The sequence below is a fragment of the Pinus tabuliformis genome, chromosome 1_2 (genome assembly GCF_031772625.1).
Source record: "Pinus tabuliformis cultivar Carrire ecotype Pingquan chromosome 1_2, CPIR1, whole genome shotgun sequence".
Lineage (NCBI taxonomy): Eukaryota > Viridiplantae > Streptophyta > Pinopsida > Pinales > Pinaceae > Pinus > Pinus tabuliformis.
This window is the reverse complement of record NC_142298.1, coordinates 279,298,628-279,321,352: the sequence shown is the minus strand read 5'-3', so window position 1 is coordinate 279,321,352 and position 22,725 is coordinate 279,298,628. Positions and strand designations below refer to the sequence as shown.

The following is a 22,725-nucleotide window of genomic DNA, read 5'->3' as shown; positions in this document are numbered from 1 at the left end:
AAAATTGTTAATTGAAGATAGATAAAACAGAATAAACGATAAATGGAGATATCGGCAAAAAGGAACAAGTGCCCCATTTCAAACCATAGAGACACAAAGATCGAAGGTTTTGAAGTAGACAAGAATAAAATACCTCTCCATAAAGCTTGGAAATGAACTGCAGCCTTGCGCATGGCAACAAATTCTCTCTGAGCCAGATGTGTACGAACTTGGCGCTGGATGAGTCTCGCGGCCTGTCCCAATATTTCAATTCTTCGAGCATCTAACTCAGCCATCTGTCCAGCTCTTAGGAAAACCTTTGTTTTCCCTATCTGAAAATTTATTTTATTTTATTAGACAAATCACTTCAACCATAGAAGCTAAACTAAGTCAAAATTATATCTGAACTCATCTCGGCAAATTCCTTATACAAACCTGATAACCTTTGAGACCCATTTTTTCACAAATCTTGTCACATGCAGTTCTTTCATCATAGCTGCAGCCAATTAAACAAGTTAGAACTGTAAAGAGTGAATCCTAAAATGTTTCCTCTATCATTTTTAAAACGCAACATTGAACTTTATGAGTAAGAACTTCGTTGTTAACTTGGTAGCATCATGGCATGCAAAAACCTACCCCTCCAAAACTTCTGGCGCAAGCATGCCAAAACGGTCTAGGAATTCATCAAATGTTCGTTTAGTGGGATACCCAGCACAACTAATCCTAATTGTCTCCAGGACACCCTAGAATATGAAAATGCAGACAATGTCAGTGCTAATTGTCTACAGACAATAGATGCTGGTTATAAATATACCTTCCTTTAATGTATAGTATGTATTTGAGCTCAAACTGAAGCAATAAGTGCCAAAAGTTACTTACACCACAACGTAGTTGTTGCAAGACATTGAAATTCTCAAAAATCCCTGGTTTGAGGACACCATTTGGTTTTACACATCTGATATAGTGAGGCTCCGTTGTGCTCAGGGTTTCCATAAGTGCTTGTAATTGTTGCTGGAAAAAGCATAGCCACAGTTAAAACATATGTGATCGCAAACAAAACTGTAACAAAGGGGAACGGAATGTTATTTTTAGCAAAAGACTATATTTTATAAACTACATGTCTATGGCCTTTGCAAACTGAAAGATCAGAACTTATAACACGCATGTGTAATAGATAGCTCTAACAAACATGCAAGGGAACTTGTGAGCAAAACTAAAATGGAACAAAAGGTCGTAGGTGTAAACTGTGAAGCAGAAACAGTTACAAGAAATGCATAGAAGTCATATTTTGTCCCCTCTGCAACAGGGTACAGGAACTTTGAGTGGATCGTGAAAAGCTCAGAATAAGGAACTTTGAGTGGATCGTGAAAAGCTCAGAATAAGTTAATGTTGTGGCAAATAAACCATCTTTCCTTCCACAAATCTGATAAGAATCCAGCAGAAATTTCAAAAAGAAACAGAGTTCAAAAGCCATGCATCCATCCATATCTTTAAAAATTAAAATTTTGAATGAATGGAAACTCTAACTTTCAATATCACTAGCTTTAGCAACTGGAGGAAAGTTTGCTAGAAAATTAGAGAGCTCCGAAAATATTTTTATTGGAAAAAACGGATTTGGATTGGAAACTCTTTAATTTCTTTTTCTCGAGATAAAGGGGGTGACGCAGTGGATTTTTCTTCTGCTTTGGAAGCGTATACCCTCCCGTTAGACAACGGGGAAACATTCGGAAGAGTTGGCTGGAAAATGTTCGAGCCCAGTCGGAAGAGTTGGCTGGAAAATGGGTGGGTGGTGAGAACATGGAGAGCGGAGGCGCCATAGCAGATACTGGTATGGTTGCTGCAATGGACAAAACAACAACAAAAATGTTGTTTTGCTTGTTTTTTGGGTTTTCTTTCGTTGAACCAGCCGACAGTTCCATTGACCGAATTTGATCCGCGTCACTGAAAATAATCGATATTTTTCCCTCGCAATTTATATCATAACGTTTCACCAATGCTAAGCATTAAAATACTGGAATTTCTTAATAGATAAAATTAGTGCAGTAATATAAATTAAAATGATGATAAAGAGATACCTTTATTTCATAATATATTCACGGATCATAAAAATTAATTAAATTATTATTATGATTACTATTAATTAAAAATATAATGAATGAGTTAAATAAATATATATATATATAAAACAAAAATTTTAATTATGGAGATTGAAGTTGATTTTATTTATGGAAATAGATTTACAAGCAAGCCTTTGTTACAATATTAATACCGTGATTTATTAATACCACATGGCCAAAAACCATAACTCATTTTATATATGATTAGTTTTTTATATATCATTAGTTTATAAGACATTTTTTTAATTAATTAAGTTAACTAAAAGAACCAAAAAAATACATAATTACTTTAGAAATAAATCTAATCTTTTGATTTCTTATCACTATTAAAAATATTCTAAAATATTATTCCTACCATCTACCTAATACTATGGATAGTTAAATTAAAATTGAAAAACCCATTCTACATTAAACATGATATTGATATAATTATTATAAAATTCACTAATTTAGCACTTTCTCCAGTATCTCTAACACTTGCTCATTGGTATTTTTTTCCATAGATGGAGAGAATTTTGAGCAAATTATTTAAGGGAGCCATATTGGAACCTTGAGAAATGGATGGGACTTGAGCACCCTCTATGGGACTTGAACACCCTTTCAGAAATGGATCATGGATCCTTTTGTATATAAGATGTGTACAGATAGAAACTCTGTACAGAGTTTTGTATTTTAATTTTTTTAATATATTATGGTGAATCAATAATTAGTAGTTGAATTAATTTGGGTGATACCAAGATCAAACCTAGCAGCCGTTGAAAAATGTAACTAGTGTCGGTCTTTGTAATTGTATTTGAGCCATGATATAATATATTTGTCAAAAGAAAGAAAAAGAAATTTTATCGACTTATTAAAGCAAAGGGTTTCATGCTTGGGTCAATGGTTTTTAAGTCAACTTCCATTATAGGCTTCTAGGGTTTATGTCAAGTGTCCTTGTCTTCGTCAATATGAAAAAGACCCTTCTTGGGTTTCATCTATCAAAGAAGAAATTTAATTTTATGTAAAATAGGTCATTTAGGCCTCCTCCACCAAGTCAACCTCAACCTGGACAAGTCAGCCTAATTGAAGAGCAGAATCTACTATATAAACACAGCAACATGACCTCATTTGAAGCACATCACCAACAAGTTCGATCTGCGGTTGTGGGGGCAGAAAAAAGGTGTGAAATTCAAAGAAGAGAGAAACCCTAGCGAAGGAGGAGGTCTTTATCCAGCATAAGAAGTCGATTTTTCTCTCTTTATCTCACACGTGCGAAGTTGTTGAGTTGTTGGAAGGGCCGAAATTGCAGTATTGTAGCTGGGCCGAAATTCTAGAGTTGCTGGGGGGTAAGATTTTGGGTTGTTGGTGGTTTGTAGTTGCTGGACAAGAAGAGACTACTCAAGTTTGCTTAATTATATTGGAAGGTTGACTTGGTGGAGAACAAAGGTATTGGTCTATTTCAATTTGATTAGTGGAAGAGTTTGACTAGGTTTTCCCCTAGAAAGGGGTCTCAACCCTGGCTGAGTGCCTACCTCTAATGTCGTTGATCTTCATGTTTTGTTTTGATGATTGCTTGATGGTACAAAGATAAAAGAACATAAAAAAGATAATAACATAAGAAAAACAAAAGTAATTATCAACACAAAGAAATCTTTCTACCTTTTTTATTTTTTAATAACAACAGTCACTATAACACCAAGACACCAAGAGTATATCCAACAGCTGGTAAACCAGATATACCAGGAATTTGTAAACCAAATATCCCAGGAATTTATGATTAGCAAGAGTCAAGACTCCACAAAGGTAGAGCAGCCTACCCCTTCAGCATTATCACAAGCCAAAGATGTCCCGTGTACATTTGATTATTTTACCTGGGGTTGAGCTAAGGGTAACCTAGGTTGTAAGCACGAGGGATTGCATATTTTATCCCATTATTGGCTGTAAAACCTTTTCTACCGGACATTATCATCCAACGAGGAGTTTGGTTTCAACGCTTCATTACATATCAGAACAGAGCTAGAACTACCAGTCAGGTAATTACAGTTATTTGGGTTTGAATTTCACAACATTGTGGTAAAAGCACCAGGGCTGTCCAAAATTAAATCTGAGAATTTCTGGAGTAAGAGTGGCTCGATGGTGGGAACAACGTGGTCCAGTGGGTATGCCATTGTTTGGTATCAAAGATTCAGTGGGTATGCCATTATTTGGTATCAAAGATTATAAGATCTTTGCATCACATTGACAATGAAAATTGCGGCATACAAGTGACATTTTTCCCTCAAAGAGATTAAGAAGGAGCAGATACGGCTCGTCCTGGTCTTAGAGAAGAGCTCAAGCATCGAGACCTTTGAGGAACAAGTTGCAACTATTGTTGTAACCTCGGAGAATTTCAAGAATTTTCTATCACTACAGTAAGGAAATTTGTCGTTGTTTTATAAAAACAGTTTTGTACAATGGATTTTGATGTTGTCAAACAGAATTGGAGTGTAATTAATTGCCATCGTTGTGCATATCAGTCATTGATCAGAAGGAATCTAGTCATTGCAGGTTGGAGGATCGAGTCCAACCTGCAGCTGCTAGAAAACCCGGAGAACGGGAGGAAAACTTAGAAGGTTGGTAAATCTCATTAAGAAGGGGTTATTCCAAATAGAGGATCATTTGGAATAATAAATTTACAAAGAACCAATTTGAATAAGAAATTTGGAATCGGGAATCAGAGAAGTGTAATTCAGAACAAAGGAGGCGAAATTCGGAATTTTGTAATTCTGAATGGAGGGAGAATTTGAAATGTTGTTGTTCCAAATAAAAAAGACAGCTCAAAATTATGTAGTTCGAAACAGGGAAGGCAGATTTTGAATTCTATAATTCCAAACATTGAAAGAAGAATTCGTAATCTGTAACTCCGAGTAAAGAAGAATTTGGAATTCCATATTTCCAAGAAACGAAAAGAGAAATCAGAATTCCTCAATTTCAAATAAAAAAGGCACAATTCAGAATGATGTAATGATTAATCTCAAACAGAGAAGGTAGATTTTAAAATTCCATGATTGCAAACAGAGAAGGAAAATTCGAAATTCCGTAAAAGAAAGCTCGGAATTGGGAATCCATTAATCCGAGTAGAGAAGGATTTGGAGTAAGGGAAAGGTAATTTCAAATGGTAAAACGAAATCGAAATTAGTTAAACTTTTGAATACAAGGAAAGGCAACAACAGACGCATGGAACAACGGGTTTCTGAGAGGCATAATAGATTGATCAGTGTTCCAATTTGAGCAAAGTAGTAGAAGTTGGAAGGAGAAGTTATTGGTAAACTTAGTTGTCTGATATTTTATTCTTCTGTCTCAGAATCGTTATCAAGTAAAAACTTGCAAGCTTAGATGGAGCAGTGAATAAATCACGGACAAGTCTGTAAATGTTGAAAACACCATGTAGATGAGGTCAACATAAAAGACGTACCTGCTGATCTAGCAGAGACAATCAGAGGTTTCACAAAAACACCGTTGGAAGCCCAGGAAGAGCAAAGTAAGAGTCAGCAATCAATTATAGTGGAGCTTGAGAAAGATGTGAAAGCAGCTGCAGCAGAAGAATGGAGACCACAACAAGGATGGGTGTAGAGATAACTCTACAAAAGAGTAACCTAGGAAATCCTCCTCTGAGTTCACATGACATACTTCTACTTCGGGGCCATCTGGTAAAGACACAACACGAGAGAAAGTCCCAAAGTGAAGGTCTTCAAAAAGAATTTAGACAGATGTAATATTCCCTTTTCTTGATATGATCAAAATGGACAAAATTTGCCCATGGTATTTACCGTGGTATTTTCCCATGGTATCTGCCCATGGTATTTGCCTTTATTTTTGGGGGGAAATAATAAAATAAGGTTTCCAGAGAGTCCATCAAGCCTATAAAAGGGGATAGGAGCTAAGCATTGGCCAACTTGGATCTTAATGAGTCAGTGCTAGAATCTGTCACTTTTGGTGATGGTGATCCTGTTGAGGTGTCATCCTCCACACCAGCAGATGCAGAGATGACATTGGATACAGAGGAGGAGGATGCAGCGAAGGAGAGCAGTGGAAACCATGATGATGACAATGATGTTGATTTTGATGATGATGATTGATGACTCATGAGCTACCTACTTCCTTGAGGCTTGTAGTTGTTTTGTATTTGCTATTTCTATTTGCCATTGGCATTACTACTACCTATGTAACACATTTTGACTTTGACGACTTAATGAGAAAACTACAGTTTCTTGTCTTTCTCCTATTGGATCATTGATGAATCTGTCACAATTGTATTTACATGCCTAATGTTACTTTGTAAAACTTACATCTAGATGAAAAATCAATATCTATGTTTGAATCAATGAATCTATATCATGAATGAGAATTTGTGTAAGAAATATCTCTCTCTCTCTATATATATATAACGTGTCATGTTCCGGGGGGTCAACGTGCCCATGTTGGACACTCGAATCCTCGTGTCTTGCATGTCCCGTGTCCTCGTGTCAGGGGACTTAGGTTGAGAACTTGGCGTGGCCATTTCCACTTTGATCCTAGGACGAAAACTCCGCATTGAATTTGTCTAGTGGATCTATTCAGGGTCCATGATTATGCTACAATGTTTTAGTATAGTCTTGTTGAGCAGTCATGCATGCCATCTGGCAGGGGAATTTCACGGTTGATCATTCTAGCATGTATTACTTTCAGATAATAATATAAATAAGGGTTGCATCTTTTTTAGATCCCTTGTGTTCTGTGTTTCGCTTCTTAGCTTTTCAATTAGAACACTGAAATGTTCCAAATCCATTGATTATTTAGTTGTTTGGGATCTTACAGTGGTATCAGAGTTGTGCATCCTGCTAGCCTCTGGGTTCTTGTTAGCGGATCAAATTCTTATTTGCAGGATTGAAATTTTCTATCGTAACTTCAGTGGGATTATTCCTCACCCTAGCTGACATTTTCCATCTTTGGTGGTACTTAATATCACCCTAGTGGGTCTCTTATTTTTCAGCTCATTATTTTTGCAACTAATTCAAGGACCAGATCTATATCTGCAGAGGTTTTTCTTTTTGGGGTTTTAAAAAAAACAAACATTTTTCTAGGATTTCTGTGTTGATCATCCTCCAGGGTTTGAAGGCACTGGTTCCTTGGTTTATCTGCAGGATTGATCGGGTTGTGAAGGTTATCACATTAGTGATCATATGTGATACATGGTCGAGCGATCAATTTAGGAGCAAAGAAGACCACATGCCATCTGGGCAACGCACCAGTGTTAAGAGGCCACATTCAATCGTAAGCACCAATAAATAGAGGTGATTTTTCTGTTCTAACATAGGCCACAGATCGCACAATGGATGTTGGAGACCAGGTCGAGCCTTGCAAATTTGCTATTAAGCACTGGACAACTAACAAGAGATCTTGAGCATTGTAGAACTATCATTGAGCGTTAGGCCAATGGAATGAGAGATCTTGTATAAATACTATGGTTATCGATAGGTGCAGGCATCAAAGGGCCACAAATCGATGAATTAATCAACTCCATATGGATTGGGTCGTGATAGGATGGAGCCAATATCTCCTTTCAGACCGGGCGTTGACCCATTGCATAAGTTGATCTCAATATTTTGCGCGGGGATCATGATTAATAGTCCCATGAAAGGTTGGAAGGACGCGAAGCCAAATTCATTACTAGCGGGAGCATACAATGGTATCGTAGGCCAATGAACTGTAGCAACAACATTTTGAAGGCTGAGAGTGCTTGTGAGGGTTCATCATATCAATTCAGCGACCATATAACAATTGTGTTAATGAGGAACCATACAGCTGGTCGCAAAGAATGATAGAGACCACAAATCAAGATTCACATACAATGGCAGCAAAATAATGGCCAAACCGCACCCGCATTGCAGATCTAGGGATCGCTGCTCTCTGAAGTAGTCAAGGTCGTAAGGAGATTGGTTGATGGTAAGGTCAACAAGTTTTCGTTTGCAATCCATAGCCCTCCACACACAGGACAGACCATCTCTTATTGCGCACCGTCAAGGAGCAGAAGTGGATCGCAGGTGGCAGCCATGATGAAGTTTAAAACTAAGGGCCCTGCGCATATATGGTGATTGATTGACGTGCACCATATATCCATCATGTCGAGGTTTGAGAAGCCTTCCCCACTGTGGAGTAGTCGTGGTTTTGAAGGGAGCCGCACAATGAGATCCATGCCCAGACACCACATTGGTCGAGGTGCCTCTCTCAGTTTTTCTAGTTCTGCTTATGACCCTGGTTTATGTAAATCCTCCATCAGATAATAAAGGATCTTACAAAAATCAATATAATTTTATAAATGTTGCTCATCCCACTGCGCGTTACTTAAAGTTAAATTCAGGAGGCTGAAGTAATTCTTCCAGCGAAGATCGAATTCGTTGTCATCCCAAGATATCAGATCCATTAATCTTCTTTTAGATCTAGTTACTTCTAGTTCGAAGAGCTAACATCCATTGGTTATCCAAGGTCGAGCTTAATCTGTGGTTACACATTCTTTTTTCGAGGGCCAAGGAACCAAATATGTAAGAGGCCAAGTTGTATTAATTAATTTGTGAAGAGGTCAGGATTATCTCCCTCGCAGATCAAGTTCTTTGACAAGAGGCCGAGATTTGGAGTTGAATGGTAATTCTTTCTCTGAGGGCCAAGTTGAATGATTTTTTGAGGCTGAGAATACTGTGATTAAAAAAAAAGACGAGGGGTTGAATTGCATTAACACCAGGCAAGCATTTTTTCAAGAGGGAATAGATCTCTGAAGATTTCCATTATTAAGCTGAGATTGGAAGATTGTAATTGTTTTTAGAAGGGCAAAAATCCACCTTCAGCAGTCAATTCCTTGGTTTGTGTTTATCTGAGGCTCCAATGTTGTTCCAAAGGTATATTACTAAGGATTTCATGGCCCAAATTTTATCTCTGCAAGAGAGGCGAAATTGATTTGTCTGTGGGTATAATTGTTGGCATATTTGGGCATTCATTGCAGATTAAATCGTTTACATTTCGTTGAGGCCGAGATTATTATAATTGCAGACTCTTCTTGTTTATTCAGAGCCAAACTTTGTCTCATTGTTTCAAAGGTAATTGCATCTATCAAAGGCCTGAGTTCTTTTTTGGAAGAGTGACTTGCTTGCTTCAGGAATTCATATCTGAGTATGGTATATGCCAATTTAAGAGCTCAGATCTCCATCATTTATAAAGGCTGTGATTCAGACATTGAGGACGAATTCCCTCTTGATGAAAATGGTGTTTAGAGTTATATTACTGAAGGGTGTATCAGATTCCTCCAAGCATTGTAATCCCTTTCCTTTGAATAAAAATATCATTTGCTCCTGATTTCAAAAAAATAAATAATAATAATAATAATAAAATAAAAAAGAAGAAGAGGATTCAAGAAAGCCAAGGAGAGAGAAGGAAAGCTAAGTATTGAGATCCAAGCCATAATGTCATCACTTTACTTTTGGAAACGCCTTAGGAATCAGCGTAGTAATGCATCAGTTGGTTCTCTTGGCTACTATATTTTTGTGGATCAAAAACAAGAGCAGAGCAACAGGCCTTTCTCTCATAAGGTCCATACGATCCTTCAACAGTTAAAGGATCTCCGAAAGGAAGATGTAAGAAGCAAGGGTCTCCTTGAACTTGGATTCAAATTGCAGGGTACAAAGTCAAAAGATGCCCTCCTACTGTTGGACACATTATACATGGCTCTCTGCTTGATAGAGAAATCATATTGGAAAAGGTCGAGTTGGGCCTTGAAGCCATCCATGCTTGCTTTGATACAGCCTCGGTTCTTGGAGCATTCTTGTGAAAAGGTTAGACTCACAGTCACCTCTTGTCTCAGTAAAATCCTAGCCTTAACAGCACCACTACCGCCCTACAATGATGACATCATGAGAAGGATTTTTCAGCTGATGGTAGAAGCCTTCCAAGGGTTGGACAATATCACGCTTATTACGTTTTTTCAGAGGTGCAAAATTTTAGAACGCATGGTGAAATTTAGATTTGGTATACTTATGCTGGATCTAGAATGTGATGACTTAATCCTTCAGATGCTCCAATACTTCTGCACCAACATTACAACATCTCATCCAAACTATGTCAAAACAGACATGCAAGAGATCATGTCCTTGTTCTTGGGAGAAGATAAAGCCATATGCAAACAACTGAGATCCAAATTGTTGGCCATTTGGAGGAAGGAGATAATTGTGTCGCTTATTGCCTATGAACTAGTTGAAGGGTTGGTCAAATAGAACATCAAACTACTTAGGAAGAAGTTGAACAAGGAGGAACTAACAAGGATTTATGGAGACAACAAGAATGAACTAAGAAGGAGAGGACTATGCTTTATTTGCAAGGGATCTTGGGCACTTAACCATTCATGTCCACATGATAGCAAGGAGTCAACAAGGACAGAACAAGAGGAGATTCCTTCAAATCATGGGGAGTCTTCTATTGTTGGGTCTATTGATTTTCAGGATAATGAGCAACAGCGTGATATTATTCAGGGATACTCGTAGAATGACAAGCATTCAGAAGTGCATGAGGAAATTCCACCTAATTGTGTTGATGATGTAGACTCCTATACAACTGAGTCCATAGGTCTCCAGGAGAATGTCCATAAAGAATGTGCGCAGTCAAGTATAGATAGTAGTCCACCAATGCATCTATGTTCGACAACTGGAGAGATTGTCTTCACAGATGTAGGAGGCTAGGTAGGCTTGAGTGAGGAGCCAGTAGTAGTATACTAACATGATGAGCATGATCATGAGGGGTAGCATGACAAATATAGTATGCAGGATGAGCCATTTCTAGAGAGTTGGTCAAAGGTTCATGTTGGAGCTTTGATAGTTGAGCATCCGATGCAGACAAATATAGAGACACTCATAAGGGCACCAGTACGTCTATCTCTCGATACCTGCCTGGGATATGATCTATTTATACCCGGATCTCGATTGATACACGGATGGATCTTCTCAATTTAGAACCGGATCCCTCTCGCGAACTGGAGAAGACAATTAGCTTTACGGCGGGGTTTCTATTGCTAGAGCGGGCTTTACAAACACGGACGGATGCTGGGATAATCAAACCGGGCGGGATTGGTTGCTATTACTTACGCAATTACTGCTTGCCCCAGATCGAACTCTCCCTTACATACGAGGGGGAAGCTGCAACCTTGGCCTCGGCTTCATCTTCATTCTCCTTCCTTCTCCTATCATTTCTCTGGCTTCGGCCTCTGCTTCAGCGCTCGCTTGCTCGCGATGCTCTCCCTACCTGCTGGCTGCCCATATTTATTATAACGTACCTCCGACAATGCTGCTATTATATATGTAATTATGCATTCATTCGTTGCTCAATATTTCAAACCTCCGCCAAAGGACAAGTAGTTGAAGGGTACTCAAGTTGTATGGGCAAAGATTAAGCGATGGCGGCCTTTTAGTCGAGCGTTCGTTACCTCTCCCATAGGTCGAGAGTTCGACAGGCTCACCCTCATCCATATGATGGATGAGCGATAAATCCCTCACCCTGCCGGGGGCATGATGGCGGCCTGGTGGTCGAGCCCTGCCGGGGGCATCCTCTCCTTAACAGTCGAGCCTGTTTACGCATCCTTAACAGTCGAGCATGCTTACGCATCCTACGAGATTGGCCATTTTACCTTGGCGGAGGTTAGGGAAGTTTGACTTCTCATTCAGAGAAGTACGGTGATTGGATTCGAGAAAGCGTAATTACATATATAATATATGCATTCACGCTCTATCGATCGAATATCGTATACAAATAGATATATATCATTATATATGTCATTATGCATTCATTCGTTGCTCAATATTTCAAACCTCCGCGTTATTGGGTGGGGGTGAGCAAGCGAACTCTCGACAAGGGGGCCGCCATCGGAGATGAGAAAAAAGTAAGTCAAAGTGAAATAAGTGCCGCCCATCATCACATCTATAAAATGCATATCGTTGTAAACAGGACATATTCTCCTTGCCCCACCCACTAGCTGGGCGTAACCCCACTCTATTAACACGTCTTATCAAGCGAGAAAAGAAATCCCAGCCCAGTCATTACCGGCTTCAAAGGATCAGCTATCAATAGGCTGTCAATTACCACTAGCTATCGACTATGATCGACAGGCAAAGAATCCTGGGTCGAGTGCATTGGGTAGCGGGATCGAGTAGCGGGATCAACTGCATCAACACCTCGAGTGCATCGACTAAAAGCATTAACTAGTGGCTAAAGGGCATCCGGGTTCTCATAGATAAACAAATTGAAAGAGCCTATTTCATTGAAGAGAAAATCCATTTCATTCTTGTCCCCTCAAAGGGAGCAATTTCATTAATGAAAAAAAAGGGTGAGGGTGAGCCAGCCGAACTCTCGACAGTAGGAGAGGCCCGGTAGGGACTCACCGATTCATATGGGTGAGGAACCGAACTCTCGACAAGGGGGCCGCCATCAACGTAGTCGCTTGTCCGCATCGGGCAAGGTGAATGAGGCGGTTTTCTAATATCTGTTCGAAGCAAACTTAGTGCCTTCGCCAAACTTGGTAGGCGAGAAAGAAACCTCTAAATCACTGGGATAAACTCTTGGCATCTCCACGTGGCCTGGACTAAGACTACCAGCATCAAGTGCATCAACTCTAGGATCGACAGCATCGAGTATCCCCCCCATTGAGTAGCCCCCTGTGATTAGGCCCTACCATTGGATTATAGCGGATTAGAGCTTCCATGGATTCCCATTGGCTTATTCCCATTAGAGCTCCCATGGATTCCCATTGCTTATTCCTCCCATTGGATCACCTGCGGATTATTCCATTGGATCACTGCTGGCACTCAATACTATTAGCTGTAGTCTGTAGAGTAGCTGTAGTCCCCACATGCACTAAGAACTACCATTAGTCCCATGCCCTACTAAGGCCATAGAGAGTGAAAGCCAAGTGAAAGTCTCCATTCTTTTCATTTGAAACTAAGTCCCCTTCCTTGCACTAGGAAGCGCAAGCCCCTTCGGGACCTTTATCCCTGAGCGTCAGCGAAGAACTTAAGCCAATCCAATTTGAGCAACCGGCCTTTCGGGAAAAAATCAAGAATTTCAAGATAGATCTTATGATGTTGAAGCAGAGTCTGGACAGTCTGAGACACTGTCTTACAGGAGAATAGGAAAATTGAGGAGCTCATAAGGGTATGTGCCGAATCAACAGCCAAGTTGTCTAGTGTTGAGGAACAACTTAAGTCCCTCACAAGGCAGCAAGAGGAGTACAGTTGGGAGTTCCAAAGCAACCCTCTACAAGAGTACATAGATAAGGCTTGCAGCACTACCAACCCACCTTTATACATTGGGGAGAGCAGGGCAGAGTTCTCCAAATGGATCATGTTGAGTGACCAAGTGGAGCAACATGAGTGGGGCATCAAGCAGCATCAACATAGTAGATTTGTTCCATGTGCAGGTATTCATCCTTCCCATGGCATGGATTGGCGAGAGATTATGAGTTGGTACTCTATTGATGGGATGATTCTAAGGAGGACACTCTTAGCCAAGGGCATATCACAACATGGGCCCTTAGGCACAGGCAATGATGGAGGGTTGAGGCAGTATCATAACCCACAGGTCCCAGGACTTAGGTGGCATTGGGATCCAGGTGGATCTATTGAGGGCAGGATTGGTCGGAGGATTGTTTGGGATCCAGGTATCGAAGGATCCATTCAGGATCATTTAGCATGGAGGCATGGGATAACACACTGGTTTGTATGGGATCATGGTATCAATGTACAAATGCTTTTGTTGTGGATAGAAGTGGATTGCTTGAGGACAAGCAATCTTTGGACGGAAGGATTTGTAATATTCCCTTTTCTTGATATGGTCAAAATGGACGAAATCTGCCCATGGTATTTGCCTTCATTTTTCGAGAGAAAATAATAAAATAAGGTTTCTATAGAGTCCATCAAGCCTATAAAAGGGGATAGGAGCTAGGCATTGGGATCATCCTAAGTTGTCTATCTTATTGTGTTTGTTGAAAACTTGGCATGGCCAGATCCACTTTGATCCTAGGACAAAAACCCCACGGTGAATTTGTCTAGTGAATCCATTCAGGGTCCACAATTGTGCTACAGTGTTTTAGTGTAGTCTTGTTGAGTAGCCATGCATGCCATCTGGCAAGGGAATTTCATGGTTGAGCATTCTGACATGTATTACTTTCAGATAATAATATAAACAAGGGCTGCATCTTTTTCAGATCCCTTGTGTTCTGTGTTTCACTTCTTCGGTTTTCAATTAGAACACTGAAATGTTCCAAATCTATTGATTATTTAGCTGTTTGGAATCTTACAACAGATCAAACCAACTACTTTTGACAGAGATAAAAACAGTCAGGAAGCAAAGGCCTGGATGCTGGTAATGTTGGACTATTTCCAGCTTTGTGATTATTTAGAAAATCACAAGGCAGGATTGCCTATCTATAATTTGATAGGCAAAGCATCATTTTGGTTTGAGCATCACCAACAGGTGAACATAATAAGAGAGAAGAGAACCACTTGGAAGCAATTTAAGAAATATTTAGAGCAAAAATATCTTTCTGCTCTACTATGAGAAGAAGTTCAATAAGTTTCATGACCTCAAGTACAGATCTATGACCATAGATGAGTATGAAGCTAAGTTCATAAGAACTTCTGAATTATGTAACTTACATTAACGATGAGCAGTTGAAACTGAACCGCTTTCTAAGTGGATTGTAGATTCCAATTGAAAGTCAGATCCAAATCATGTTGCCAAAGACATTGGAAGTAGTTGAGAGGAAAGCGAGGTTTAATGAAGACCAAATGAAGGATAAGCAAGAATTTTGGAAGTGAAAGGATAGGAAGAAGGAGAAGAAAGAAAACAAGCAACAGGGATATAAGCTTCCTTTCTTCCAACAAAATCAGAATGTTTCACAAGAAGATTAGCCATCTCAATAACACACACTACTGAGACAACTGGATGAAATTCAATGAATTTGGCAGAGCTTGCAATGCTTTGTGGGTAGACAAGGTCACTATGAAAGATTGCTCAAGATGGCAAGGAAATGCCAGAGCATTCAGTAATTTACAAAGACCAGCTACAATGGGTGATGTGACACAAGAACCTGGGATTTATACAGTGCTAGAGTGCTGACAGTCGGATCACCAATCCACGATGATTGAGATCCAAGGTAAGATTACAAACCAATGTGTTTCTATTTTAATTGACCCTGGGGCTGGCCATAGCTACATTACCACTAAATTGATTTAAAGTTGTCTTAAAAGAGTTAAGCACAAGAAGTCATGGTAGTGAAGAGTTGTCCTTTGGACATGAACAAAGTCTTCACTTATGCAGATTTACACGTGTCTTCCCTGGGATTATCATGAATATATTTACTGAGATGGATTGGTTAGAGCTTCGCTGAGACAAAATCGATTGCTACAACAAGAAGTATGGTTATTTTAATCTCAAGAGGAAAGTGAGAATGGTGCAAAGCATCCTGAGGCCTATATCTATAAGGTAGATTTCAGCTTTGTAGATGAAGAAGTGTTTCAAGAAAAGGCTGTCGAATATTTGCAACACGTGATAAAGTCTGAGGATAAAGGGCCTCGGATGGAAGTTTTTCTTGTTTTACAGGAATTCCCCAGACTTCCTCCTAAGAGAAAAGTGATGTTATCCGTGGATTCTAGTTCTAGGAGCTGAGCCAGCATCTAAGGTTGTGTATCAAATGAGCATGCCAAAACTACTAGAGCTAAAAATGCAAATGCAAGAATTACAAAGGCTATGTGAGGCCAAGAGTTTCTTTGTAGGGAGCAGGAGTTTTTGTGAAAAAGGACAAAACTTTGAGACTATGTATTGATTAAAAACAGTTAAGTGGAACCATGATAAATAAGCAAGTATCTATTTCCAAGGGTCAACAACTTGTTTGACCAAATGACAGGTACAAAAATCTTGTCCAAACTAGATTTAAATCTGGTATGAATTAAAGATAAAGACATATTCAAGACAATGTTCAAAACTCATTATGACCATTATGCGTTTGTAGAAGTGTCGTTTGGGTTGACTGATGCACCAGCTATTTTAACGTGCATGATAAACAATGTGTTTAGCAAAAACTTTGACAATTACTTGTCTATCTAGATGGTTTTTCAATTTATTCCAAATTAGAAGAAGAGCATGCAGAACACTTGTGAGTTGTATTACAAGTTCCAAGAGAGCATAAGCTATGTGGCAAATCAAGTATGAGTATGCCAAGAGAGCATTAGCTATGTGGAAAATCAGTAAATGTAAGCATAAGCTACGTGGAAAATCAAGTAAAGGCGAGCAAATCAAATTCGTTTGTGAATATGGTTTTGAGATCAAGCACAGTAAGGAAAGGAGAAAAATGATGTAGATGCACTCAACAGAAGGATGCATTTACTTTCCATTAACATCTTTGAATCTGATGTGAGACAAAGAGTGCTGGAAACTCTTGTGACCAATGAGTACCACCTTCAAGTGAAGGAGTTGCATAAAGGAAAGGAAAAAGTGCATCGCTAGGAGGGATATTGCATTGCTGAAAATGAACCTATGTTATGCAAAAATAGTTAATTTGTTTCCAATTCCATAGAACTGAGGAAGCCAATAACAAGATAAAATGCACAATGTTTCAGATGTTGGGCATATAGGTTATCAGAAAATTAGTGCTGTTGTGAGAAACAATATTCTTGGCCAAGTATGAAAAACGACATATAAGAGTATGTATCCAAGTTCCTGGAGTGTCAGAGAATAAGAGTTTGTTGCAGTGTTTGCTAATTTCGGAGGAAATGAGATGTGGTCACCATGGACTTTATCACAGGATTACCCAGAACTATGAAGCAACATGATTCCATCATGGTTCTCGGGCTTAAGCTGATGAAGAAAGAACATTTCGTTTGTGTACTCTACCCATAAAGTTCTTGAGATGGTAGCGAAATTTATGTGAGAGATAGTAACATTGCATGGCAAGCCAAAAGTAATCATGTCACATAGAAACATGAAGTTCAGCTCAAAATTTTACAAAGATTTGTTCCAAACATCGGAATGTAACTAAATTTCAGCACATCCTATCATCTCCAACAGAGGAGCAGAGTGAAAGGGTTATTTATGTTATTGAGGACATTCCACAAATGTATGTGATGGACAAGTCATCCATGTGGGAATGCTATCTGCACTCGTTGGAATTTGCATAGAACAATAAGATCGTGCATAATTGAGGATGCATCCATTTGAAGCTTTGTATGGAAGAAAATGAAATGCTCAAGTGCATTGAGATAATCTAGTGGAGAGAATCGCACTCAGGCCAGAGTTACTCAAGAAGATGGAAAAACATGTTTCCTGAAATAAGCAAAATTTGAAGGAAGCCCGAGATAAGGAAAAAAGCTAGGCAGATTTGAGTAGAAATCACAAGGCATTCGGAATTGGTGATCATGTAATTTTTAGGGTGAAACCTAAGAAGAGTTCATTGAGATTGGGGAATCTTGCCAAGCTAGCTCTGAGATTTTTTTGTTCCATTTAAAATTCTTGAGAAGATAGGCTCAGTTGCATATAGATTAGTATTGCCTAATAACATTAGAGCTCATACTGTCTTTCACAGTTATTTAGTTAAGAAGTATGTTTTTTGTTTTAATTACATGATCAATTGGACTATAATTCAGGTGGCACCAAATGGAGTGTTTCGAACTAGACCTTCATTCATCCTCAACATGAAGGTGACATTGCTTTAGAAATGAGCACATATATAGGGCAGCGTCCAACGGGAACATTAGAGATTGAATGAGGTGACTTGTGAATTTGAGGATTCCATAGGAGAATAGTATCCAGTTTTGTTTGAACTTTGAGCCATGAAGACCACAATAAGGCTGTTGCTATTCCAAGGGGAAGGAGAATGCAGTACCTGGTTTTGATAAATCTCTTTGGACACATATCATTATTTATATATGATGTGTATATTTTGTATTTCATGCATCAACTTATTTTGCTTGGATTTTAAGTCAAGGGTACCCTGGAATGTTTTCTCTAGGTGTCAACTCATAGATACCTTGAGATGTTTTGCATGGGTGCTAAGTCAAGGGTACATCATCATTGTATATATTGTGTATATGTGGCAAGTATATTAGACCATGTGAAATCCTAATTGGAAGCCCAAGACCAAGGCCCTGCTACTAAATTATTAGTTGCTTATACTTTTAATCCTTTTACTAAGTTGAGGCATAAAGTTGTATGCACTAAGCATGATGTAATAACTAAACAGAAAAAATAATATAAAATGAACATGAGAATGGCTACGTAGAACAAAACAAGGAGGGTCTGTTACTTGAAAACTGAAAATGGAAAGGGGAAAAAGAGAATAGGAGCATGTGTTGCTCATCATACACCTGGCTTGACTGTGAAATGTCTTTGAGAAAAGATGACGGATCATCACCTTTCATGTAGAATTATTTTGTCTATAAATTTAACCTTTGGACCTTATGCAAAGGTTCTTTCATCACTTATTCATCCATTCTCCTCGCACGAGTAGATGGTCCCTCTTCGTGTGACACTCTTTTAAGATAGGGCTTGGGCAGGTCGTGGTCAGAGTTAACTATGTAGGGATGCTGCATAAAATGAGAAATGGCTGAGATTTTTCACCCTTACTAAGCAAGAGGGTTTGAGACAGACTGAGTTAAAGTTACAACGTTTTCTTTTTGCATCCATGGAGAGTTGGTACTGAAAGGCAGAAATAGATTGTTAAATAAGAAGTTTAATGGTGTCTTCTTCAAGCAAGCACGTTGGCGGGATAGGGGCTCTTGTCCAGCAATGTCTAAATGTAGGCAGAAAAAAGGTGTTGTATGTGATTTAATGGTGTCTTGTTCAGGTGAGGAGGTTGGCAGGATAGGGGCTCTTGTCCAGCAATGTGCTCTCCCATTCTAGTAGTGTCATGCAAAAGAGAAAGCAACAATGTCTTTCAAATCCTGAAATTCAGGACAGATGGTAACTAAACAAGGTCTAGCAGCTAAGGGCCAGGGCCCCTTTTCTTAGGACTGGACTAACTAATGGCTGTAGTGCAATATGTCTGGAGGAGGAAACAGTTAGACATGTCTTTGGGGGATGTAGAGTGATAAGGGCTCTGTAGTCTATGATGACGGACTTTTCAGAATATGGAACTCTTTTTGTTGGGCCTCTTATTTGGAAAGCAGAGATCGACGAACAGACATGATAGAAGGATTTTGAACACTATAAGGCTGACAGGAATTTCTGTGGTGAAAAAGATGCAGGGCCACTTTTGATCTGGATTCAGCTGCACAAATTTTAGCTAGGATGAAACATTATAGGAAAGATCTCTTTTTTTCTAGAGATTGGTGCAAACAGACATGTTGGCACTTCTCACTTGCTTTGAGAGAGGGTGTCATCCTGGATGCTGATGCAATTTTACTATTTTAAATTTTTGGTGTAATATTAGATGTCTACTTTTCGAAAGAAAAAAAAAACACAGGTCATCATGCCATTACCTTAAAACGCGTGCCGATAGAGGAGAATTTGGATGATTTTGAAGATTCCTCTGGCAAAGGAGGAAAAAGCGATGCAACAAAGGGACATGGTGAAGCATTCAACAGAGCTTGATGCTCTGGAACAACAAAGTCCTTGTTCTTCTCAAGGAACAGATCTGCCAGATAAGTAACCTACACAGCAGATAAAATTCAAAGTAAGAGCATTTACACAATCCTAAAAGCACTGCTTAAGTCATATAACTTGGCCAAAAAGAGCAAACCCTTACATCACCAGCATAGTGATTGATTGTGAATTCAGTACGAGCCAGTTTTGGCTTGGAGAAACGTTTGTGGTTTTTGTAGGTTTGGTACATCTTTTGAGCGAATGTTTCATGTGTTGATTTTGGAAACATACTGCACAATCAAGCAATACAGACAATTTAGGGGCATTATAACCTTTTGCCTCTGAAATCAATTTCTCAATTGAGTGAACTACCGCATATCTTATTTATACCACATTCAAGATGACTAGTATAATTGCAATAATAAGGCCGCTTCTATGGAATGCTTCATCTTGACATATATATGACAGTTGAATTGACTTCACCAATTAACATCAATTCCAAATAACTAAATAAGTGGTGGCAATTGTATCAAAGCATTAATGAAATAAATTCCGCTTAAGTGAGATCAGAAGATTAAAGACAGATAATACAATCATACCAAGCTTCATCCAGAAGTGCAATAATTCCTCCAGGTTTCTGCAAAACCATGCACAGCTCCTTGTTATTAAGTCAATCATGGCAGATATCCACTTCAATTTTCAAAGAATATATAATAAAATGTTGAAAGAAGATCAGAAGGTACACCCAAATTTCCTTGTTGCACTATAAAAGAACAATATCCTTGACTGTGTATCTCAAGGACCCACTGTCATGGTCAATATATAAACTCTGTGTTGCCTCTTCTAATGCAGAGCATTTATAAAGGCAAATTGATTTTGGCAAATTCAATTTTAGCATAACGACAAAGAATATAACATAAAGGAGAAACAATGGAAACCTTCTCTATAAGATCCAGCACGTCTTGATTATCCACAAAGTCTATGTTACTCCAATTGATACCTTCCCTTATATATTCTTCCTGTTCCATCTTAAAGACATGCTGCATCACATGTACCGATTGTGCCAACAGAAATAAAACATCATTGAACTGTAGGGGGTTGGAGAGTGTCAACTATAAATGTGGACAGAAGAAAAAAGAAAGCAGATTCATTCCCAACATATCTCAAGCATCTAAGAGTGTTTCAAAACCTGATTGAAATGCTGCTGTAGCTTCTCATTTGTAAGATTAATACACATTTGCTCAAAACTGCCATGAAAGAAAGAACAATATGAGAAAATACATCATAAGGAATGCTGACGTCAAGAATTGCAATTTCAATCTTTTTGCATTTTATAATTTAATTAACAGGATCTTTTCCCCCAAATGGATCTTTTCCCAAAATAATTTGCAAATATCGATGAGAACATTGATTATATTTGCAAATAAACACTGAAGTTTGTATGGTTGTAAACTGATATTCAGGCACCAAGCAGGTAAGGAAAAATATATGACACTTTCCATGTACACTGCCCAGTATTTTTTTTCATTTATGAGAAACAACAAATATCCATTTTAAGACTCAAGAGACATAGCTTTGGATCAATATTTAAGAACTCCTTTATACCTTCAGAAAGCTATCTACTGTTCTCTCAAATCTTCAAACAATGTACTTGAGTCAAATAGCCTTTAACATTTGTTAAAATTACTCCTACAAGTTGCAAATGATGGAAATATACCTGTTGACCTTGAAACATTCAAATCCATAAATATCAAGAACTCCAATCAAATATGCTGAATTGGGATCCTGACCAATTGAAATATTGATTTTATCTACCAGCCTGTAAATATTATGGATTAGGAGATTTTAGCATAGAAACTAAAGCAACACTTGATTTGCTAATGAAATGCACAAATTATTCTAGTTTAGACTTTTGCAACTATTTTTTACCAATCAAATAATCGTGAGTATATCGTTTTTGCCAAAGCATCTCGATTGAGAGTTGCAGCAACAGGATCAAGCAATTTTATTATGTTTCCATCACGTGTGACAATAACACGTTTACAAAGAGAGTCTTCAAGGCCCTTGACATCACACCTGAGATAGAATTTAATGTGTTTTAAGTTATAACAAAGTGATCCAGTTCACCTATAAAGAACATATAAACATGAGAAACAATAAATTATTTTGTATGTGTGATACATTTGTAGCTTACATGAGAAGTTCAGCCGCTGTTTGAAGATGGAAAATAGATTTATCATCTTTTAGTTGAGAAGAGTCTGGTTCCTTCCCTTTGACAAACTCAACATTACCGAGATGGAGAATAGCTGCTACTACTCGAAATATCGCTTCCTGCAGATCCAATCATTCAAATCGTCACTTTCTATATATTTGAATACATGGCATGATTATGCTGCTGCATATTATCAATTGCATTTATGAACAGACTACTATTGTTGTGCACATAAATTTTCATAAGATACAAATGACTACATTTGCAAAGAATACCTGTTCTTCTGGACTAATTCCAACCACATCCATGGCATTTCTTGTCTCGAGATACTCTCTAGCATCATCTATAGTACTCACTTTATAGCAGTTAGTCTGGTTAAGATAATGAAATGTACTAGGATCTCCCAACTTGTATTTAGCAACATCCTGAAAAATTAAAATAAGGAACCACATTGGTAAGATTCATGAATCTGAGATTCTTGGCGTGAAAGTCTTGCAGATTATTATCTACCAATTCAGAAAGCAAATAGTGCATTAAAATAAGCTTCATCAATTTTGTAAAATTCCCCTTGACATTTGTTATGCATAATGAATGGATGTACCTCTGGTGGTGCAGCACAAAGCATGTAGAAACAATGATAATTTCTCTCTGGATCAGAGACCTGACAAACACGAGACCTTTCTAGAAGGTACGTCCTCACAGCAGCTCCTGATATCTTTCCATTTTTGTCGAACTGGAGTTCAACAAATTTGCCAAAACGACTGCATCACAGATGCTTTTCTATCAGATGAGATATACAAGCACCATATGTTT

General features: G+C 38.5%; 1 protein-coding gene across 4 annotated transcripts in view; it reads right to left on the bottom strand.

Moving 5' to 3' along the window:
• Positions 1–22,725, bottom strand: part of LOC149205425 (myosin-12-like) — a 35,223-nt gene that overhangs the window by 7,136 nt on the left and 5,362 nt on the right. For all 4 annotated transcript variants that reach the window (XM_089395067.1, XM_089395065.1, XM_089395066.1 and 1 more), the window contains 14 exons: positions 22,514–22,673; positions 22,188–22,337; positions 21,895–22,031; positions 21,630–21,776; positions 21,418–21,519; positions 20,890–20,947; positions 20,639–20,740; positions 20,300–20,337; positions 19,864–19,990; positions 19,598–19,768; positions 859–990; positions 616–722; positions 415–475; positions 134–311 (listed from right to left, as the gene is read on the bottom strand). In XM_089395067.1, the coding sequence (XP_089251193.1) occupies positions 134–311; positions 415–475; positions 616–722; positions 859–990; positions 19,598–19,768; positions 19,864–19,990; positions 20,300–20,337; positions 20,639–20,740; positions 20,890–20,947; positions 21,418–21,519; positions 21,630–21,776; positions 21,895–22,031; positions 22,188–22,337; positions 22,514–22,673 (1,670 nt within the window). The remainder of the gene's footprint in view (positions 1–133; positions 312–414; positions 476–615; positions 723–858; positions 991–19,597; positions 19,769–19,863; positions 19,991–20,299; positions 20,338–20,638; positions 20,741–20,889; positions 20,948–21,417; positions 21,520–21,629; positions 21,777–21,894; positions 22,032–22,187; positions 22,338–22,513; positions 22,674–22,725) is intronic.